This window comes from Aplidium turbinatum, chromosome 7, assembly GCF_918807975.1.
Source record: "Aplidium turbinatum chromosome 7, kaAplTurb1.1, whole genome shotgun sequence".
Lineage (NCBI taxonomy): Eukaryota > Metazoa > Chordata > Ascidiacea > Aplousobranchia > Polyclinidae > Aplidium > Aplidium turbinatum.
Genome location: NC_137478.1, coordinates 24,567,480 through 24,590,387, shown reverse-complemented (window position 1 = coordinate 24,590,387; position 22,908 = coordinate 24,567,480). Strand labels below are relative to the sequence as shown.

The 22,908-nt window shown below is 38.4% G+C and overlaps 2 protein-coding genes across 2 annotated transcripts; both read right to left on the bottom strand.

The window, feature by feature from the left end:
- Positions 1–2,424: 2,424 nt before the first annotated feature.
- Positions 2,425–9,735, bottom strand: LOC145774767 (uncharacterized). The gene is made up of 4 exons (XM_082586075.1): positions 8,154–9,735; positions 7,144–7,472; positions 6,453–6,587; positions 2,425–6,068 (listed from the first exon to the last, which is right to left on the bottom strand). The coding sequence occupies exons 1-4, from the start codon at positions 9,527–9,529 to the stop codon at positions 5,029–5,031; spliced, it is 2,880 nt and encodes a 959-aa protein (XP_082442201.1). The 5' UTR covers positions 9,530–9,735; the 3' UTR covers positions 2,425–5,028.
- Positions 9,736–19,951: 10,216 nt separating this feature from the next.
- On the bottom strand, positions 19,952–22,609 carry LOC145774432 (kelch-like protein 12). Its single transcript, XM_082585682.1, has 4 exons — positions 22,501–22,609; positions 21,969–22,041; positions 21,111–21,234; positions 19,952–20,116 (listed from the first exon to the last, which is right to left on the bottom strand). Exons 2-4 carry the CDS (start codon positions 22,025–22,027, stop codon positions 19,952–19,954), a joined length of 348 nt encoding a protein of 115 aa, XP_082441808.1. The 5' UTR covers positions 22,028–22,041; positions 22,501–22,609.
- Positions 22,610–22,908: the final 299 nt, after the last annotated feature.

Sequence of the window (22,908 nt, the reverse complement as noted above, 5' to 3'; positions counted from 1 at the left end):
GGCAAATCTCAAGAAGGCAAATCTCAAACTCTGGGTCACATTCAATGATCTCTGAGACAATTTGGTTGGTGAGACACTATGGTCTACTAGGAGATGTCCTCGAAGCGCACGCTGCACAGCCTTTCCCTTCATCATGTGTACCACAGCATTCTCGCCATAGATTGTTTCTAGGACTTCCTTCAGTGCACTTCCCTCCATCAATGTCCTGATGGTACCCAACAGATTCATGAGTGTATGGAAACTACCAAGTAACAAGACAATTTCTTTTAGTGGACTTGAGTCTTCAACTTCGTTAACAATTTCAGAATCCTTCCAAAATAATGGCTGATCAAAAGTTATAACAGGTGGAATGTTGTGCTTTGTTGCGAGCTTACAGGTGAAGCCAAGTGTGGCTAGAATACATGTTTTGCCGCCGGGGTACATATCGATCATTGGTAGGAAGAGAACAGATGATTGACCTGGATGTTCACGCCTACTGTACATTGTAGACCGAGAGCCTACGACAGAAGATTTCACCCCATAAGGTACAAAAGGTTTGACCCCTTGAAGTTACTGGGGTCAACCATGTCACTCACAAAAAGTATGGAAGATTGACCGCACCGGGTGGATCTGGACCCTAGAGCCCCCTAAAAAGCCCAAAAAGGGGGTTAATTTCACCCCATAAGGTACATGGACCAAACTTGGTGAATACGAAGTTTTATGTCAGGACATCACAAAAATATCAAATCTAACAATATTTTCGAGTGGAAAGGTGATGTAAGACCCCCCGAAAGTGACCCCCCGGGGGGTTAATTTCACCCCATAAGGTACATGGACCAAAGTTGGTCAAAACGAAGTCTTATGTCGGGACATCACAAAAATATCAAATCTAACAATATTTTCGGGTGGAAAGGTGATGTAAGATGCCTTCAAAGTGACTTCCCATAATGTGACCCCCTCGGAAGGTTTATTTCACCTCATAAAGTACATGGACCAAACTTGGTCAAAATGAAGTCTTATGTCTGGACATCACAAAAATATCAAATCTAACAATATTTTCGGGTGGAAAGGTGATGTAAGATGACTTCAAAGTGACTTCCCATAATGTGACCCCCTCGGAAGGTTTATTTCACCTCATAAAGTACATGGACCAAACTTGGTCAAAATGAAGTCTTATGTCTGGACATCACAAAAATATCAAATCTAACAATATTTTCGGGTGGAAAGGTGATGTAAGATGATTTCAAAGTGACTTCCCATAATGTGACCCCCTCGGAAGGTGTATTTCACCCCATAAAGTACATGGACCAAACTTGGTCAAAACGAAGTCTTATGTCAGGACATCACAAAAATATCAAATCTAACAATAGTTTTGGGAGGAAAAATGATGTAAGACTCCCCCAAAGTGACCCCCCAGGGGATTAATTGCACCCCATAAGGTAGGCTACATGGACTAAAGTAGGTTAAATCGAAGTCTTATTTCACAGCATAACAAAAATATCAAATCTAACAATATTTTCGGGTGAAAAGGTGATGTAAGATGTCATCAAAGTAACCCTAAGAGGGTTTATTTCACCATAGAGTACATGGACCAAACGTGGTCAAAACGAATTCTTATAGGACACCACAAAATATCAAATCTAACAATACTCTCAGTTGGGAAGATGATGAAAGACCTACCCAAAAGTGAATCTCCTCCTGTAATTTAATTTACTTCATTCCTTACTCGAACCAACCTTGGTGTAACGGAAGTGCTATGCCAGGACAGTACCAATGGATTAAATCTAAAAATATATTTATATAGGTTTTGGTGAAATACATTCACAAGCTGTCCCATGATGCATGAAATGGAACTATAGCCTACTTTACAAAAAGTTTTTGTATAAATCATATTCAGTCAATCGAAAAAAGGCAACAGGACATGACAATACATAGCTTTGTAACACCAAAAACAGAAAGTACTTAAGAAGCACATAGGCTACAGTCATGGGCGCCGATCGCTCTCTAAGATTGGTGGGGACATTTACTAGGAAAGAAAGGGCAGACGAGCGAAGCGAGCTGAAAGATTGGGGTCTGTTCAACGAACAAACAAATAGGCCTACAGTAGATAGGCTACAAGTCTAATGTGATGTATTTTAATTGTCAGTGTCAGCATTGGACAGCAGAAGTCCAAACACTGCAACTCGGCAACGAGTCTCCGGCGAATTAAAAACGAAGTCCTTGGTTGATCCTTGGCTTGTAATGAAGGTTGATCGAATTCAAAACTTTATTGTGCACATAGCAGACCATTGCATGATTTGGCCGTTTCTGTGTCATGGTAGATCGTAACAAAGTTTTGATACGTCGCAAAGTTGATATTGAGCGTTCAGCTGAACACGAGCGGGCTGGTGATATGAGCAAAAGTTCCACTTGGGGAAACCAGGGATACCTAAACATTCAGGGATGCGAAACTACAAATACGAGGCGCCAACTGAAGGTACGACGTTGTCGCAATAAAAGCCATTGCTTTTCTAAGCTATTTGCAAAGCCTGCAGTTACCATATAAGCACAATGATGATTAACGTTTTGCAATATACAAGTGACTGACATCTTCTCTGTTTTATTTCCAACGTTTCGCATGTGTAAACGACTTGCATCTTCAGTTACGTTGTTAAAAAACAATTGTAAAATCAAGAAATATGTAAAGTTCTATGATAAAATAACGCCAGCACATTAAATACAACGCATATCGACCAAATAAATTAGTTATTTCTAACGTTATGCAAATTCAAACGATTTCTATCTTTTCAAGTACTTTGTCAAAATTAATTGCAAACAACAAGGAATAAGTAGGAGCTTGCTAGTGTAATGTTACACAGACTTCGACAACTACAACATGACTCCGACACTAAGTCGATTGAACTTATAATTATAATAACGTAATAAATGTCAGAATGTAAAAAGAATGGTGCAACACTGTCAAGGAAGCCTAAAGGCGACCAATTATGACGTCATGAAAAGCGCGCAAAGTAAAATGCGAGACACTGGTAAGGGCGAATTCCCACACACAATTATGAGTGCAACGGTGCGGTTCCAATACATTACATTCCCCTTTGTCTGAAGAAAGAAAGGAACTATCTATCGATACACAAACAGATTAAAATTATGGAGTGGAGTACACTATTAACTGCAGATGCAATAACGATGTCACGTTTACTACACAATTTTCCAGTGACTCAAAGTGAACAGCAAGCATTAAACTTATAGTTCGTATACTCTCGTTGTGCAAACTCCGATAACAGCACAAGTCTACATTGTATGCATGATGCACAACACGAAATCTCCACGTATCACTATACATACAAAACGATTCAAGTTACACAAACACCATATCTATCAGGCGGCTTCACTATCCGGCCAGAACGGGTAGTACACGGTGCTGGCATATTATTTTTACATGGCACATTGGGCTCGTCGTTAAAATCATCTACAGCAACGTTTTCATCAGCATTCAGCAATAACGTTTTCATCAGCAGCAACGCTTTTATCAGCAATAACATTTTTATCAGCAGCAACGCTTTCATCAGCAATAGCGTTTTCATCAGCAGCAACAAGTAGCTGCATTCTTCTAGATTTGACTGCGGGTATAATGGCCTAGACGTTCGGTGATTAGTTTTCCTACTATCACAAAAATTCGCAAATTTGAACGTTAACTCGACCATCTGCCTCCACTTTTTAAAATTATCTGCAACATTTCCTTGTTGGAAATTCATCTCTGACTTTGTTGCTTGCATCGAATCCATCTCTGACACCATGTAATGTTGCACAGACTTCGACAACTACAACATGACTCCGACACTAAGTCGATTGAACTTATAATTGTAATAATGTAATAAATGTCAGAATGTAAGAAGAAATAGCACAACACTGTCAAGAAAGCCTAAAGGCGACTAATTATGACGTCATGAAAAGGGGTCCACGTGTTTTAGGCGCAGACAGTTAGGCGTCTGGATATTTAGGTGCGGAGCACTGTGGCGCCCGTTCATTTAGGTGCTATTCCTAGTAAAGTTTGCAGATTGTATCAGCTTGGCATGTAGGGCAATGCTTTTCACATATAATGTTACATTGGTTAGAAACATATGTTGTTTTGTTAATGCGCGTGTGGAGATGAGGTGCCAGACAACGCTCTACTACTCTTGGTGTTAGCACATCTCCACAGGACATTTGCAATGCATCCTGAACACAGGTTGCAGCCAGATGGAACTTTACTTAATCTGTTATCTTTCGCAATTACTTTTACTCGGGATGGATTGGTCGACTGGTCGTATTGCGAGTAGGCTACGTATGAGACAACGCTTTACAACATGAATAATAATACATTTCCATAGAGCATTATGAACCCTGCCTACAAGTTGCAAGCATAATGGTGCGACTTTGCTCGTTATTAAACCTAGTCGGGGTTTTGATGGAAAACTAAGTTAGGCTACTCTTCACTCAAGCCTACCACCCGCTTGAATATAGACTACGGTATATTTTTTACTGATGTTTAGTGTACCGGTAGTTATTATTTGACTCACTAAAAGTGAACTCAGTTATGTTCGCAAACTTGAATAATTTATTGATAAAGCTTTCGCCGCCGCAAACCTGGACTAACAACAAATAAGTGCCGAACACGCGCATTAAAAAACATTATGTTTTTCTGTTCAATACAACATTTTGTGTGAAAAGCATTGCCCTACATGCCAAGCTGATACAATCTGCAGACTTTACTAGGAATAGCACCTAAATGAACGGGCGCCACAGTGCTCCGCACCTAAATATCCAGACGCCACAGACCACAGTGTGCGCGCCTATTTGACTGGCGCCTAACTGTCTGCGCCTAAAAGACTTGCTCTCATGAAAAGCGCGTAAAGCAAAACGCGGGACACTGGCAAGGGCGAATTCCCACACAAAATTAAGAGTGCAACGGTGCGGTTCCAATACATTACAACTAGTACCGGTAAAATAACCATAGACGTAGCAGGGGGGCTAAAGGGTCCGTGGCTTTCCTAAATTTCTAATTAATGTAAGTCATGATGCAGTTTTTGTACCACTGCCACTGGTAAGTTTTCGTACTTTCCGGGCCGTTTTCTCTGGTTCCTCACGTCCAGGTGCATTAAAACGTTTCAACTCATTTTTAGCAAAACAATTAAATGCTGTTTGAAGAATAAGTTCGAAATTTGAGTGGCCTGCAGAACACATCTGTTTGAATGCACCTCTGTAAACGTTCGACGCCTCCACTATCTTTTTCAGGGCTCGTATAAACACGGAGCGCTGGTTTGGTGCAGTCCACAACTTCTCTTTTGCATTATAATCAGATATCACTGCACTGTAATAGTGAACAGCCAATGTTGTTGCAGAAAAACAAAATTCTGTTGGGACAGACAGACCACCTCGATTGGCAATTTCAAACAATTTCACATGCTCTTCAGATTCACATGTTGGGGCTGGGCAGTCATCACTTTTTACCAACAGAACTTTACAGGGCGAACACCGTCGTCTTCGGGATATACTTCTTGCAATGTAGCCACTCACAAAATATGCCACATTTGCATCTGTCTCCGACAAATCATCAAGTGTTACCTCTGAGAAAAACCTTTCGAGCCAAGAAACAATGGAGCTGTCTGCATTAATAAGCTTTCCGCTTCCCAGAGAAATAGAGTCAAGCGAACATAATTTGGATGCAGCCAGTATGCCATGTTGTTGAAGCAAACTCAACTTGCGTATTTTCTTTTCTGCCTCAAGCAGTTGCTTTATGGACATAAAAAAGTTTCCTCCACTAACCTGGCGGTACCACCCGAAACGGCCTTCGATTGGATCAGAGGTAAATTTTCCCGGTAACACATACTTCAATCCAATCTTGTCGTGCAAGTATTGAGCAAGTTCAGGCATTGCAGACATGGTTTGAATGCATGCTAGGAATGTTTGGTCTGTAAGCCCAGAAGTGCCGGATTGCTGCCATTTCACTAAAATATCCTTTGCTGACTTAAGAAAGCGTAAATTTGCAGGTTTTTCTTCTTCCGTTGAAGTGAACTTCATTGGCATGCACATCTCATCATTTTTTGCCATGCCTGAAATATATATATAAAAGTTGTTAAAAATAGTGAAGGCTGGTTAGAGTTCTAAAGTAAAGGTTCCCTGTATACCAAGTGCAAGGCCGTGTGCATTTTTGCATCTTTCAGTCTCAAAATTCAAAACATAATCAGATTGATTTTTCAATGAGCTTCTAAACTTACTCTGTAAGTAACAACTAGGTCATTTGTACAAAAAAGTAATAAAATTCTAGGAAAAAATCCAAATGTTTTACTTCAATTGCAAAAAATCTTTGTGCAGCTTTCTAAAAAGTTGTGCATAAACTGTACAGAAAATATGCCCAGAGAAAACTAGTAACCTGTGCCGACGTGCCGTAACGACTGGCTATATTTAAAAATATTAATTACACTTGGAAAATATACCTTTGAATGGTGTTTTGACAGACATCACCTTCCAAACATTGCAGATGAATTGGAGAAATTTGGCAGTTTCCTTAAAGCCCGGATTGGTGTCAGCATACATAAGAAGTCCATTTACGGTGGATTCACTAAACACACCTGCAAGTGAAAAACCAAAATTATATATATATATGAATTGCAACTGCTGCAATCAATTTCTGGATTATATATATATGATACAATAAATCAAATATAGTTATTATTATTTGAAGCCTTTACAAATTGTTTCACCTATCGTATCATCAGAAGGTCTTATTCAAATAGAATCTATTTGAATAAGACCTTCTGATGATCCGATAGGTGAAACAATTTGTAAAGGCTTCAAATAATAATAACTATATTTGATTTAATTCGCTCTGCTTTGCCTTTTTGCTTGGCATTGAGCACTTTTTGTAGTATTAATAGTTTTCATTGTTTTATGATACAATAAATATATAATGTAATTTTCTTATACAAACTAAAACAAGTTAGATGACTAAATAATGTGAAAATGTAGCCTGCATAGGGTTGAAGGATCAACTGAAGATCCCGTGACCATTTTCTGGGGGAGAGGGAAGTTAAGTTTGAGCCAACCTTTGTAGGGGCGATCATCATCACTCCAAAGGACCGGGGAGGATCTTCATTTGAGCCCTGCTTACAAATCTACTGTACTTACTTAAAGCGTGTAGAGGTGAGGTGCGGGCAATATTGCTTGGGTTAAGTGATGCCTTCTTCAGTGCAAATGCTACTTTCAGAGGTTTATGCTCTTCAAGAGTGTACAAGCGCTTTATATGTGCAAATTCAGCTGTGCATTGCTCTCCCAAAATATGTTCAGCACCAGAAATATGAGGAATGTGGAATCGCTTCTTATTCACAAAATTGTTAAAAATGTTTTTAAAGTTGTGGGTGAAGTCAAACAAGAGAAATAAACGCTCTCCATTCCTTGAAGGGTGTGCAATGCTGTTTGAGAGCTTATTGCTTCCACATAAATCCATAAACAACTTCCTGAAAATGCATAACCCATTATAAATCACACATAAATTTTAGCATGTAATATTAAACCAGTTTCATTCAATAGACAAGATGTTTCAAAAAACGTGACACCACTTCTTTCAATCGAGGTTGTTTCAGTTTTGTCAGCCAAAAAAAAAAACTGGCGAAAAACAGTTTGCAATAAACTTGTAACTTTTCTCCATATTGGGACTTTAGTGCAGAAATTGTTTGTATAAAAACTATTACATTTTAACCATTTGCAGTCCAATTTTTTTGCAAAAAATTTTCAGATATCATAAAACCGGTTGGACTTTGATTGAATGTGAAAACAATAGCCTAATGCTTTAGCATGTTATTATAAAATGATAATCAAGGTTTAACAACAATTCTGAACAGCATTTCTTCTATTTTCACATTTTTAAAAATTCTGTTTTATGGACGGGTTGTGAAAAACAATATTGAAATAGGATTAAAATATAATACGTGACAGGGTGTTTAAAAAAATCTGACACCATTTACCTTTGAAATGTATTGAAATCATTGTTGTAAAAAAACCCATAAACATAGGATTTTTCACAACCTTGATTTTAATACATATTAAAGGTTAATGGTGTTAAATTTTTGAAACACCCTGTAATCCTATTAAATTTGCTATAGATAGTTGTCATCAAGCATATTAGGCTATAAGCTTACCTATTGCACACATGATTGTCAACAGATATAGCAACAACAAAGAAAATTTCATCTAGAGATTGCATCACTTTGTTAAAGAAGGTTCGAAGCAGCTGTGTACTTATCTTTTCAATTGGCACCAGGCACACAACATCTTTATATTTTTTACATACTGATTGCACCATAAATGTCAACACGGTTTTCGCTCGTTGGCCTTCCTCTGTTAATCCAATGAAAGCGCCATTGCAATATTCAACCCTTTGTGCAGTGTATACCTCATCAATAAGCAAGGTTACCATTTTTTCTCCTTCAGATAAGTCGACAGTTCGTTGCTTCAGGTATTGCAAATCTATAGATTTAGTCTCTACATTACAATCACTCGAAACTTGCTGAAGTCTTCTGACTGATGGCAGTATAAAAAACTCACTAAGCTTTTTGTATAGTGAGTTGCTAGTGAGCTGCCACAGAAACGACATGGTTAGTAACCTGGGTGAATACCGTCGGCCATTTTTATCTATGTACAACAACTGAAGTTGCTCGGACACAAATTGAATTAGGGGTAAACCTTCATCTTGGCTTTCGTTTTCTTCCAGGTTTGCTTTGCATTGCTCAAGGGCTGCAACAGCCGACTTGGCAAAAGTCTTACTATTGTTACCACTTGGTGATTCTATAAGGTTTTTGCAGAATGCCAGAATATTGCAAAGCTCTGATACTTTGCTTAATGAATCGGAGCTCATCAGATGCTGAAATGTTTCTTGTGGCACAGAAATAGAACATACAAATGCATGCACATCTAAAGTTTCCCCTACCACCAAAGATGCCATTAACTGAGGAGAAATGTGGCTGCCATTGTTATATGTTATAAAGTGGAATTCCAAAGAAGATTCTTTTAACAATTTGATATATCCAGAAGGAATAACCACTTCATTGAGTTTATCTTTTAAAGAACCCAAATCACAACAAGAGTCTTGCAACAGAAATTCTTCATTTTGATCTTGAAGTTTAGCTTTGTCTTTTTTCAGTCTTTCTGTGGCAGTTGCAGCAGAAGTTGAGCGCTTTACTGGAGCCGGTTTTGTCAGATAGTGAGGCAGGCCAGCAAAAATGCGAGGCACAGCTGATGGCTTCAACCGTGGCTGATTAAGTTTCGCAGACTCTCTGCGTTGTTGGCGATCTAAGTGGCTATCGATTGATGTTGTTTCAAAATCATCTCCGTAGAAATGCTTACCACAAATTCTTGTGTGTGGTGTCACAGTTAAATTTTCCCTGGATATAGCTCTAATCCAAGCCTTACGCAATTCAGGATCTGCTGGAAATCGAAACATTGAAACTTTTTCCCCAGTTCTTTTAAACGCACGATTACCAACTTTGCACCCTGGAGCACAACAATAGTATCCCATATTGCATAAAAAATCTTATAATACTGGAGCAGAATTTCACCTTGAACTGTAATATTGTACAAGTAGAAAAGCTATAAATAAACAGAATTACTGTTTTAGGGAGTTACCGTACCGTACAATAGGGTAAGCAAAATTGTAATGTTGCAAAATTGTATGTTTTGGTTAATAAATAGCATTAATAATTTCTATTCTACAGCACATAACATAAATGTGTTTTGCAAAGAATGCAACCTATTTCGTTCCTGAACAATTCGTACTCTGATTTCGTCCTCTGAAATCGGGGTACGAAGTGTTCAAGGGACGAAATAGGTTGCACCCTTTTGCAAAGCTCTATATTTGGTTAGTTAGGCTATAGTATATAGGCCTACAGTATTACATAATGATTAAAATACAGTAGGCAATCATTTTTTAATACCAGATTAACCTCAATGTCTCTTTGCAAAATTGGACAGTTAGGCCTGACACCACTACACATCTGTTTTCATGTGCCACTTATCAGTAACTTTTAGAAAGGGTTAGGCTTCATGCATAAAATAGTCAGTTAGAGTCAGGTAATCTACTCCTTCTTGAATAATACTGATTTTAACACTAACCACACAGTGAACACCCTTAGTTATAAACCAATTGTAACATTAAAATATATTTCTACTCACGGGCTGCAATGTCTCTGTAAATTGGCCTTACAATTTAACTAAAATATACAGTAGCCCACAGATCAGGTTAATCACCGATAACCGTAGACTATTGATTTCCTGTGGTCACTGACTGCTAGTGCTGAGTGCTGAGTACTGTGCAAATGGGTAGCCACTTTAACAAGTCGAAATTCTGCCACTGAAATTGACTACAATGCAACCGCCAACCAATCAGAACGTGTTATAAGAGGCTACCGTCCAATTGTGACCCTTCTAGCACTCATCCAGAGAGTTAATGCTTGTTTTGAACTTTATTTGGTAATTACAGAAGAAAAAGAGCAATAGCAGTGGTGAGAATCGAACACGCGTCAATGAAATGACTACTTTCTAGCCCTTACCCTAACCCCTAAGCCAACCAGCTGACAAAAAATCCATCACTTAATTTGTTTTCTATGATCTTCTTTTTGCCATTTTTTACGTCACTTAAACCGTAGCTTATGATTGGTTGGCGGTTTCATTCTAGTCAATTTCAGTGGCAGAGTTTCGACTTGTTAAAGTGGCTACCGTGCAAATGTGCCATCACTGATCACTCATCACTGCCATGTGTGAGTGTACCGTCAGTTGGCGTCAAAAATGATCACTAGGGGCGTAGTTGCGCATCCCGTACTGTTTTGGTATCCCTTGGGGAAACATTTGCCGAACAGCGGATGGTATCTTCTTGAATATCATTCGAAAATCTTGTGCAAGGGACTCTGTGTCAAAGAACTGAAGATAATCGTCTACCAAATGTGATTGTAGCTTTCCACTGAAGAGTGATTCTTGTAGAATTTTGTAGTACTCAAGATCGGTCGACTTGAAATAGTCAGTAAGATTTTGCTGCGAGCTGTCAATGACTGCAAAATACTCTGACCGATCGATCTTGAAGTTTAGGAGGTTGACCATGGCCATGTCCATACTGAAGACGATTTGAAACGTGACAAGTCTTTTAAAAATTGGGTAGGGTAAGAGTTTTTTCAATTATTGAAAAAAAGCTGCCTGCCAGCCTTCCAACTGCTGATTTTCCTATATACAATTTTTTGCCAAACCGGTAAAGACATTTCAGCAGCTCTCCAATGTAACCTCAATGTAATAATAACTGAAAAAATAGCTTTTTTCTTATACAAAAGTAACACAAGCTACATTTACTGCACTACATGCTTGTACGACTCTTTCAAAGTAATTCTAAAACTCTGCACTGTGTGGCCCTGGCGTAACCAAATTAAATACAATTTGCGAGTTACACCAGGGTTTCTCTGCCTAATAAAACATTTCTAATACGGTTGGAGCTTCCTCGCATAAAACAAAAATGTTGTCCCCTCCTTTCAATATATTTTAAACGTTTGACTGGTAAAATTGTGACATTCGGGTAATATTTTCCCTTTTACGTTTGGTCACAGCGGTAAACCATAATTTCTTCGTGGGAAAATTGTAACGTAAGATTCCCAAATCCGTTCGTCTGCATGCAATGACCCAAAAATAAACACACTTTCGAAACGTCTATTCAAAAGTGTATTCCAGTAAAATTAGCCCGAGGCTATCGAAATGACTGGTGCAACGCCGTACACCTAAAAACTGTCACTACAATACAAATTACTTGGATAAAAGACGGAACTTTTGTCCAGCTAGCAAGCACTAAGCCAACAGTTAAATGTGCGGCCAACTTTCAAACAATCATTTTACGAATGACCAGAATAGATATCAATATCTCAAATTCACGTAGAAAGTAACTGTGACGCAATAAATGAAAGACAATTATGAAGTCATTCCAACAGGTGTTTAAGCTGATGTAATATTTCCTGTTTAAACAGGCCCAAACAGGTCTTATGAACGATGGTGCAATTTTGGCACATGCTTAGGAATTTCCATGACGTAATATTCAGTAGACTTGAACGGTTTTTATATGACGTTTGATTTGGTGAAAATTGTCGGGAACATAGCGGCCCCTAGTTATGACAGTCTGACATGGCATAACTAAAAAGAAATGACGACAATTGTGAGCCAATGAATAAAAACACATGATACACAAATTGTTTGAATCACTCACGTTTAAGTTAATAGGCAAATACAAAGGGCATGCAAAGAATGAACAACAATACGGAATAAACACGACGATACATGAAATTGGTACCATAGGTACACGCTAAATGACGCTATATACAATGGTTGCGCTAATAACCGACTGTTCCGGGCTCAGACAAGGGTCGGCCACCGCAGACAAAACCAGGCTCAAACCCTAACACTTAGGTGTTCTTTACGGGGGCGAGGCACGAAATATCCCTCAACACGTAGTCTACTTTCACTTTCCCCGTACTCTCATCATAGTTGCAGACGGCAACTTTGGCTCTACGAACCACAGGCTTCCCTTTCCTAATTTGTGGAATTACCTCATGCACCCTCCCAAGTTGATACTTCCCACGTTTACCAATGTCTTGGAGAGAACCTACCACTACAAGTTGACCAGGCTCCAAATTCTCGGCCATTTTTAGCCATTTTTTCCGGCCCTGAAGACCTGGCAAGTAAAAATCGATCCATTTATTCCAAAACTGCTGAGAAAGTGACAAATTGAACCGATAATCCCTTCTTAATTGGTCACGATCATGTGGTTGCCCAACAGCACAGTATGGGTCTAAGTATGGGGTCAAAAGTGAGGCAGGGGTGATGACAGTAAAATCCCTAGGGTCGTCACTCAAAGGTACCAAAGGGCGTTCGTTCACGATCCGAACGGCACTACCTGTGTACGTAAGCAGTTCAATAAAACTGGGCTTACGTATTGAAGAGTCCAAAATGTGAAAGAAGTATTTGGTCATATCGGCCACGAAACCAAATCTTTCAAGCCGAAATCTAGCCAAGACATCTGCCAGAGGGTTTAACAAATCAGGACGCGAAAACATTACCTCAGTAACACAAGTTCCTCGAAATTCAGATTGTTTTAAAGCCTTCTTCCTTAAAGCAGCAGCTCTATCTGACGCCAAAACAAAATTGTTAGGTAGATCAATATCTTCCTTCAACGGAACAGGTATCTCAAATCGACCATCTTTCAACTCAATATTCGGTTCGACAAGTTCTCTAGCCAAAATATCATTGCGAGACAATTCACAGGTTTCATTTTGCAAAGTCAAATCCTGAATGACTTTATTCAGGTCTGCTATTTCCATATCACGAGACTCAATTTTACGCTGAAAGCCAGAGATGACATCCGACTCTGAAGACGTCTGCACTCTGCACACTTTAGCAACGCTTTCAACTAAGGGTGACTTACCACCACAAGCCAACCAACCGAGAGGAGTGAGTAAAGCATGCGGTTCACTGCGATTTTCACCAACACGTTCTTCTTTTGCCCACATCAAATAAGCGTTGTCGTTGCCAATCAGTACATCTACAGTACTACAATCATTCAAATGAAACATATTCACGTCATGAAAATGACGGAAACCACTTAAATCTTGTTTATGGGGTAAAGTTTTAACATCGTCAGCCCAAGCTGGGTTAACCACCGAGGTTATATCACAAAACAGTTCATCAGTCTCTAACGACTGGATGTTGAGTTTAACAAGGTCAGCACAAGTAGGTTTCTGACCAGCCAGAGTATCTATTTTAAACGACGCTTTATCATACGGTTTAAGACCAAGTTCGCACACCAAGTCACTCGAAACAAAGGTCAACTGCGAACCAGGATCATGCTGACAATACACCAACTTCGATTTGCCAGTCATTGGATTCAAAACACGAGCAGCAGTAACGCGGTTAAAGGCTGCTTTAACATTTCCAATCTTAACATTACGCACAGGAACTCTGGCACCAGCATCATCTTTACCGACCGAATCCAGAGAATCACGTGACGTCACATAAAAATCATGCAGAAGAAAATAGTGTTTCCTATCGTTGTTAGGCCCACACTGACGACAGTTGTTTGCATGATTACAGTCCTTAACCATATGCTGGCGCAAACAGTTCAAGCATTTTCCAGCTTTCACAATGACATCTCTCCGACCTTTAGGTGTCAAGCGCAAAAATTCTTTACAATTAGACAAAAAATGATATTCAACTTGACCACGTGATGAACAACAAAAACATGCCGGTATGTCACTACGTCTGGCCACACCGCCGCGCGGTGCGCCAACAGCAGTCGAGTACTGCGAACTCCCTGAAATCACATTATCATGGGGTTTTACCGACGTCTGCCTAACCGGACATGAAGGCAATTTTCCTTTGCCAAACTTTTTAAATTGCTGCGACTCACCAGAATCGCCCATTAGCATAATGCTAAAATCAGTCGACTTGCGCGTTTCCTCCCGTACTACAAAATCAAACAAACTCTGAAAGGTAGGTTCCTCAGTGCTACCATACTGATCACCTAAAAAGTCAAGATAACGCTGCTTAGCGTCAAACGGGAGTCGCTTAGCCAAATCCAAAACAAAATGTCCTTCTAATTTATCACGCTGACCATAAGCTTTCGCGTAAAGCAAACACTGCGACAATTCATCTTTAAACTCTTTCAAATCACTGGAAGAGATAGAAGTCAATTTGCTACCATAGCGATACTTTCTAATTTCTGGTTCTGCGAAAAGACCTCCACGAACTCCAAAACGTTGGGACAAGCGAGCTAACGACATTTCTATCCTGTCTTCCTCTGACAAGCCAGGAGTGTCAGAAACCAAATTAGCAATCGTTTGTGCAGCTGTTCTAACACAAGCTGCTTGCAACAAAGTCAAACGAGTTCCCTTAAAGGGCGAAGCTGCCATCAAGGCCATAACACGATTTTTAAAGAAGACAAATGGCATATTATTACCATCGTAACCAATCAAGGCCGCCTTATCGAAGAACGTCCTACTATTTTGGTATTCAAAAAAGCAATCCTGCTGTTGAGAACTCGATTTAGCGGGAGAAGACAAGCTATATCCCTTAAGGGGCTGAGTGGGCTCAGTCACATGCACAGCCCGATCACGATCCTCAAACACGTTAAAATCAGGAGACACGATACGCCTCTCATAACCACCCAAATTACGTGTAGCTGGGCGATCAGCAACTAGCGGCGCAGAAAACTTTGAAGGGGGCAAAGCATTACTGCTAATGGCGGCCGTAGGTTCGGTTGTAATTTGCAGACCTTGGCTCTACAGCCTTCGGAAGACCCTTAGCCGCGGCCCCGAGACCTCCTGAAACAGCTGGAAAACATGTGGATTGTACAGGTCCACTTACAGATTGAACAGGCGTCTGGAAAAGGTTAGGTAAATTAAACTGCGATTGATGTTCACTTCTGGAATGCCTAGAAGAGCCCTTCCTAGAGCTACGCCGGGAGCCCAACTCAGAACGATATTCAGCTAAAACTACCTCTTTACGTTGTTCAGCCCTCAACTGAGCGTCTTTGAGTGCGAACTCAGCAGCTCTGGCTTCGGCCTGAGCTCTCGCGGCAGCCTCAGCTCGTATGGCCTCAGCTCTCGCGGCGGCCTCAACAGCTCTCGCTTCGGCCTCAGCTCTCACGGCGGCCTCAGCAGCTCTTGCTTCGGCCTCGGCTTGTATCTGGAGCTCCTCTCGTCTTAGCTGTAGGTTAATTTGTGCAACTATCCGTGACGAGCTCTCAGACATCCTAGTGCTTACATTTGAGGCGCTATCCTCAGGATGTATGTCAGCATCCAACCTATCTGACAACTCACTTTCTTTTTGTTCGAAGTTATTTTTTAACGAGTTAAATTCGGGATCTACCCTATCACGAAGTTCTGCCAAGATTGCAGAGTTAACAATTTTACTCAAAAGAGCATGGAAATGCCGTAATTCCTCTTCTAAAGTAGATAAGTTAGATCGAAAAATTAACAGTTCCTGCTTATCACTCAAAGAACCTAGGGCTACAGAAAGTTTCCCAATTTGAGTCAAAATATCCCGTCTAAGATGCCGGGCCTCTCGAACTGACTTAGCCTCATCGTTAATGGGTCCCTCCCCAGAATGGCCTGCCCGACCGCAAAGAACATCATCAGGCTTAAACTCAGTCGAGTCGACGGCGGTCGAGTCCCTGTCACCACCGAGTGTAGACATATTAAATGTTAGGGCTAAATTTAACAATTAAAAAATTAAGTTACACAAACACACAAATTACAGTAGTTATAAAAAACTTAACTGCAAAGACCGTAAAAATACAAAAAAGAATTTAAATGCACGATACCGTAGCTGTACGAGTATGTGAAGTCCAAACGTCCACAAAACTTGCTTGGATTCTTCCACTTGAATCTTCAAGCACAGATGGATTGCCTTTAATCTTCTTTCTTGCCAATAAATGTCAAAGTTATTTTTCTTCTGTACCAAACTGAGAAGAAATGTCTTTACTTTTCTTTACTTCTTTAGACTACCAACCAATAAGATCTTCTTTTATTATTTCTTTGCTTCTAAGTGCTTCTTGGCCTACCAACTAACTAACTTCGTCTTTTATTTTTTTATGCTGCCTGTGCTTCCGTACAAACACTAGCCAGAGAATCGTCTTTTATTTTTTATGGTCACAGCGGTAAACCATAATTTCTTCGTGGGAAAATTGTAACGTAAGATTCCCAAATCCGTTCGTCTGCATGCAATGACCCAAAAATAAACACACTTTCGAAACGTCTATTCAAAAGTGTATTCCAGTAAAATTAGCCCGAGGCTATCGAAATGACTGGTGCAACGCCGTACACCTAAAAACTGTCACTACAATACAAATTACTTGGATAAAAGACGGAACTTTTGTCCAGCTAGCAAGCACTAAGCCAACAGTTAAATGTGCGGCCAACTTTCAAACAATCATTTTACGAATGACCAGAATAGATATCAATATCTCAAATTCACGTAGAAAGTAACTGTGACGCAATAAATGAAAGACAATTATGAAGTCATTCCAACAGGTGTTTAAGCTGATGTAATATTTCCTGTTTAAACAGGCCCAAACAGGTCTTATGAACGATGGTGCAATTTTGGCACATGCTTAGGAATTTCCATGACGTAATATTCAGTAGACTTGAACGGTTTTTATATGACGTTTGATTTGGTGAAAATTGTCGGGAACAACGTTACAAAAATAATGTTAATAGATGATGGGGACATGTAAAAAGATGGTGGGGACATGTAAAAAGATGGTGGGGACATGTCCCCACTGTCCTATAGGGATCGGCGCCCGTGGCTACAGTAGCCAGAAAATTGATCCAAGATCTTGATACGACTACTAAATGTTGACTTAATTGAACAACTGACTATCCAAATAAGACGAAGAATAAGACGAAGAAAGTGAAAGCGACAGCAGTGACAATGAAGAATAAAGAAACGACCGTTTACATTTACACAAACAATCTCTGTTTATGAATGAACAGTTACAATAACTGATTGGAGACATGAAGCAAATGGCATTAAACAAAAATTTACTACATTGGGTTTATTGGGTTATTTATTGTAGCAGCTGGAAAATGTTTATTACTGCCTGAATTAACGTTCCAAATGATTCATTTCGAAACGTTTTGATTTGGATAGTCAGTTGTTCGATTAAGTCAACATTTAGTGGTCGTATCAAGATCTTCGATCAATTTTCTGGCTACTGTAGCCTATATGCTTTTCATGTACTTTCTGTTTTTGGTGTTACAAAGCCATGTATTGTCATGTCCTGTTGCCTTTTTTCGATTGACTGAACATGATTTATACAAAAACTTTTTGTAAAGTAGGCTATAGTTCCATTTCATGCATCATGGGACAGCTTGTGTACGTATGTATTTCACCAAAACCTAAATAAAAATATTTTTAGATTTAATCCATTGGTACTGTCCTGGCATAGCACTTCCGTTACACTAAGGTTGGTTCGAGTAAGGAATGAAGTAAATTAAATTACAGGAGGAGATTCAGTTTTGGGTAGGTCTTTCATCATCTTCCCAACTGAGAGTATTGTTAGATTTGATATTTTGTGGTGTCCTATAAGAATTCGTTTTGACCACGTTTGGTCCATGTACTCTATGGTGAAATAAACCCTCTTAGGGTTACTTTGATGACATCTTACATCACCTTTTCACCCGAAAATATTGTTAGATTTGATATTTTTGTTATGCTGTGAAATAAGACTTCGATTTAACCTACTTTAGTCCATGTAGCCTACCTTATGGGGTGCAATTAATCCCCTGGGGGGTCACTTTGGGGGAGTCTTACATCATTTTTCCTCCCAAAACTATTGTTAGATTTGATATTTTTGTGATGTCCTGACATAAGACTTCGTTTTGACGAAGTTTGGTCCATGTACTTTATGGGGTGAAATACACCTTCCGAGGGGGTCACATTATGGGAAGTCACTTTGAAGTCATCTTACATCACCTTTCCACCCGAAAATATTGTAAGATTTGATATTTTTGTGATGTCCAGACATAAGACTTCATTTTGACCAAGTTTGGTCCATGTACTTTATGGGGTGAAATAAACCTTCCGAGGGGGTCACATTAAGGGAAATCACTTTGAAGGCATCTTACATCACCTTTCCACCCGAAAATATTGTTAGATTTGATATTTTTGTGATGTCCTGACATAAGACTTCGTTTTGACCAACTTTGGTCCATGTACCTTATGGGGTGAAATTAACCCCCCGGGGGGTCACTTTCGGGGGGGTCTTACATCACCTTTCCACTCGAAAATATTGTTAGATTTGATATTTTTGTGATGTCCTGACATAGAACTTCGTTTTCACCAAGTTTGGTCCATGTACCTTATGGGGTGAAATTAACCCCCTTTTTTGGGCTTTTTAGGGGGCTCTACGGACCAGATCCACCCGGTGCGGTCAATCTTCCATACTTTTTGTGAGTGACATGGTTGACCCAGGTAACTTCAAGGGGTCAAACCTTTTGTACCTTATGGGGTGAAATCTTCTGTCGTAGGCTCCCAGACTATTGTGTTGATCATTCCTTAATAGCTAATCTTCTATAGCATTATATAATTTCACGTTTGCACAGTCTAGTTACCTGTCTTGTTCAACTTCACTAAATTACAAGTTTTGTTCCATGTTTTAGTGTCTCAGACTTTTAAAAAGCAGTTTTTTGGAAATATTTCTATTTTTGAAGAAGATAGATAAGACTTTACTCTTACAACAGATAGAAACTTTGCCCTTCTACATCTTTTAAGACCAGTTTCACCTTTCTATCATAATTGGTTGAAAAGTTACGGCAATTTTATGAAATTTGACCTTTCCATGACCTTTATCGGCCCCGGGCTCGACCAGTTTAGCGGGAAACACCCCCAAACCAGTTTTAGGCCATTTGCCAGGTTTTTGGAGGTAGATTTTTTTAGAAAAAAAAAATTTTTCAGTCCACCCTAGTAACAATGTCAGTGAAACTGCTTGCTTTGAGGCGGCTATCTCTTACAGGCATCATGACATAATAATGACGTCATAATATTAATTGTAACACAAGCAAAATTTATCTATATTCTATTATAATGGAAAAATAACAACACTAGACACTTCTTTTATGAATTCATTGTCAACAAATTATGGATAAACAGCTATGTTGGTTCACAATTGGCAGTCTAGAGAGATTTTTTACCTGCAATAGGCCACTTTTGTGACGTCATATTTCAGACTTTGTGATGCTCAAATCTTGGAAAACTTTTCATATGTTGTTCTATTGAGGTTAAGCCAAAGGAAAAACCAATAAAACGTTTTCTTGCAATTTTTTTCGGGTCAGCCCACATATTTCCTATTTTGACCCTACTAAAGAAACCAGAACGTAGGAACATATTATGTAGACTAAACGTAATTTTACAACAGTCGTTAGCACTTACTTGGAATTTGCAAATAATTTGCAGCTTCAAGCAAATTGTAGACGTTTTCACTTGTGACCACCACTTCACAAGTATACATGAAGTTTAAAACAGCTTCCATGGTATCCTCTTTCACTCCGTGGATATTGGCTTTACTTTCATATTTTTCCTTCATCTAAGAATTTACAAAATGAACAAAGCTGGGTCAGTGGATCATAGCATTACGTGTTTACCCAGATTATGATGTTGATAACTAATGAGTTTGTACAAATGAAGAATTGGGAGCTGAACAGAGATGAAAATACCATTCAGCTTAACTAATAATATCATCTCTGGTCAAATTTTAAGTAAAAACAATTTTAATTTACGTTATTACATTTAATCTGGTTAATTTTGTTTTACTAACAATGTTGTCAGATCTACATCTACGTTTACTGCAATAAGAAGACTTTCAGGTCGAAACAGTGGCGTCTCTGTCTGCAGTCAATGTACTATTGTACTTGTTATACATTACAAAGTAGCGTACAAAACAAAATGTCAAGAAGCATGTCAATAAAATATCTTTTTATGCCAGACCTAGACCCCAATATACAATTGCTATGTATTTTGTGATTGAATAGGTTTGAAAAAAGTAATAGCCGCATTGTTTAATTCTTTATGACTCTGTGAATTTTCATAAAACCTTTTTTTTCTATATCATTTCATGAATTGTGTTTTCTTTTCTTGTTTAGAGTTAGAGTTGCATAGTCAGTACGAGGACTGGCGCTGTTAAGCAAGAAAATCTTCTGTACAAATGCTCTAAAATTATAATTTTACACTTTAAATAAATTAACAAAGTATGTGGTAGCCCTGTGTGTTTAAAGTTAAGAAATTCCAATATTTAGCCACAACATGCAAAAGCAACTTCTTCAGGCTACATAAAAATTCCATACATTGTATTAGGAAAATAATTGATGACAGATTAAATTTCTGAATTATCTACAAAATATAAAAGCGTTGCTTCTTAAATTTGGTTCAAGTGATAACCAAAAATGGGTAACCACTTTTCCGTAAAACTTTTACATTGTAAGTAAAAAAGCAAACAAATTTTAAGCTGTACTTAAAAATTTATGCGTAACCAGTTTCCCTCCTCACCATCAACAAAGAAACAAATAATACACAAAATTCACCTCTGCAGAGAAAAGCTTTTGATAAAAGGTCGAAAACGCTCCAAGGATACACTTGTGACTGGAAAATTCATCGTCTCCAGCAGTCAAAGTGACGTCACAATAACCATTTCCTGATTTCCTTTCTCTATTTTTAACAAATTTAAATATAAATCAAACACTTTTTTTTAAATGTCAGTAGATTCACTTCAAGAAACATCCATTATAGCAACTAATTACAATTTAAACAACTGCTGTAAAAATTCATAGAAACCAAAGTATTTTTGAATTTGAAAAACTAGAAAAAACTTAAATAGGATATTGTTTCCATGAAACAATTTTCTGAGGCCATTTTATTTGCAACTACTTTGAATCCATTGAAGTTTTGTTTTGCTGAAACAAAAAGCTGATTTGAAACACTTCAGTAAAAACTATGAAGAATAAAAAAACTCCAGAACCATATAGGCTTATGCTCAATACAGACAACTTATTTGGAACATAAGTAGCCAATTCCAGCATCAGGAAAAAGTGTTGGGAATAAGAAAAAAAGCCTGACACCAGAGAAAATATAAATTGTGATATATATAATTTACCATTACAAGATTAGTGCATTATGCATAGCCAACAGTTTCCTGCACTGTATCAACGTTATATATAAAATTCAAGATATACTGTACAGTGTACATAAAAAGCAGAAGCATTGAATTTACAAATGTTTTCAGCTTCCCAAAAAATAATATTATAGTGAAAATGAAAATAAGCTTCCATTTGAAACCACAAGCAATTTTAATTCCATATCTGCTTTACTGAGTTGTCACAATTATCACCACAAACAACCAGTGTGCATAAATGCAATGGTAAAATATATAAAGATGCATTTACTCGTTAAGCTTGTGCATGATGTCTTCCATGTGCGTGCTTTTAAATTGCTTGAATCCCATTTCCTATGATTTCTCTGCAACATATAATAAACATTGGTTATGATTGTTTTTCGGTACATGGTTTCCACTGATAAAAAGCACTTTCGCTCACATGTGTTTTAATTTTCATCGCCAAACCTTTTTATCTCAAAGCCATGTTTAAGTTTCAAAATGTATGTTATCAATACAATGTAGATTAGTTTTACAGTAAAGTTTAGTTTAAAATGCAACCGGTCTGTTTCAAATGAATTAAGCTACGTCTGCAATTACGCATGCTCAATCAGAATAGGGGCGTGCACTGAAAAAAATTTGAAAGGTATGGACGAAAATTCAACATGCTGCAATAAATCATCCTAGAATTGTGTCATGATAAACTTACAAATAAAGGATGAAAAATGCATATTAACAAAATATGTAGCAATGCAATGTATCGATAGTGATTCAAATGCCAACTCTATGTTTCGTTATAATCCCTTATGTGCAGAATTACTCACCTTAGATGTAATTGCAGTAAAAAGTAGATGAGATTTTGCAGTATTTGATAAACAGGTGTGGTTGAAAAGAATCAAAGTCTTTTGAAATTTATACTTAAGTTACTTTCAAGAATATCCTGTAAAAGCTGAATTCATTAAATCAAAGAAATTCGCTTGTGAACATTATGTAACTACAACTATTGTATTTAAATTAAATGCGATTCTCAAAGTTTGATCTTAAAACTTTATAAAAAAAAATTACGTTCTTTTGTCCCCGGTCTTCGAACAACTATCACTTCTCAACCTGCGTAAACTTCCTCCATGGGTAGACCCAGCAAGTAGGTTTAGGGAGAGCAGTTTCAACAAAACACAATGATGTGCAGATCTACGATACCGTACATTAATCCGACCTCGCAAATACATCATGAA

Excerpts from the sequence above, each read along its gene's own strand:
- LOC145774767 (XM_082586075.1), bottom strand. The coding sequence starts at position 9,529 with ATGGGATACTATTGTTGTGCTCCAGGGTGCAAAGTTGGTAATCGTGCG. Across the intron at positions 7,473-8,153 it reads GACAATCATGTGTGCAATAG|GAAGTTGTTTATGGATTTAT; the intron begins GTAAGCTTATAG and ends ATGCATTTTCAG. Across the intron at positions 6,069-6,452 it reads TGTCAAAACACCATTCAAAG|GCATGGCAAAAAATGATGAG; the intron begins GTATATTTTCCA and ends TATATATTTCAG.
- LOC145774432 (XM_082585682.1), bottom strand. The coding sequence starts at position 22,027 with ATGGGATTCAAGCAATTTAAAAGCACGCACATGGAAGACATCATGCAC. Across the intron at positions 21,235-21,968 it reads ATCATGCACAAGCTTAACGA|AGAAAGGAAATCAGGAAATG; the intron begins GTAAATGCATCT and ends TGTTAAAAATAG. Across the intron at positions 20,117-21,110 it reads AAAAGCTTTTCTCTGCAGAG|ATGAAGGAAAAATATGAAAG; the intron begins GTGAATTTTGTG and ends GTAAATTCTTAG.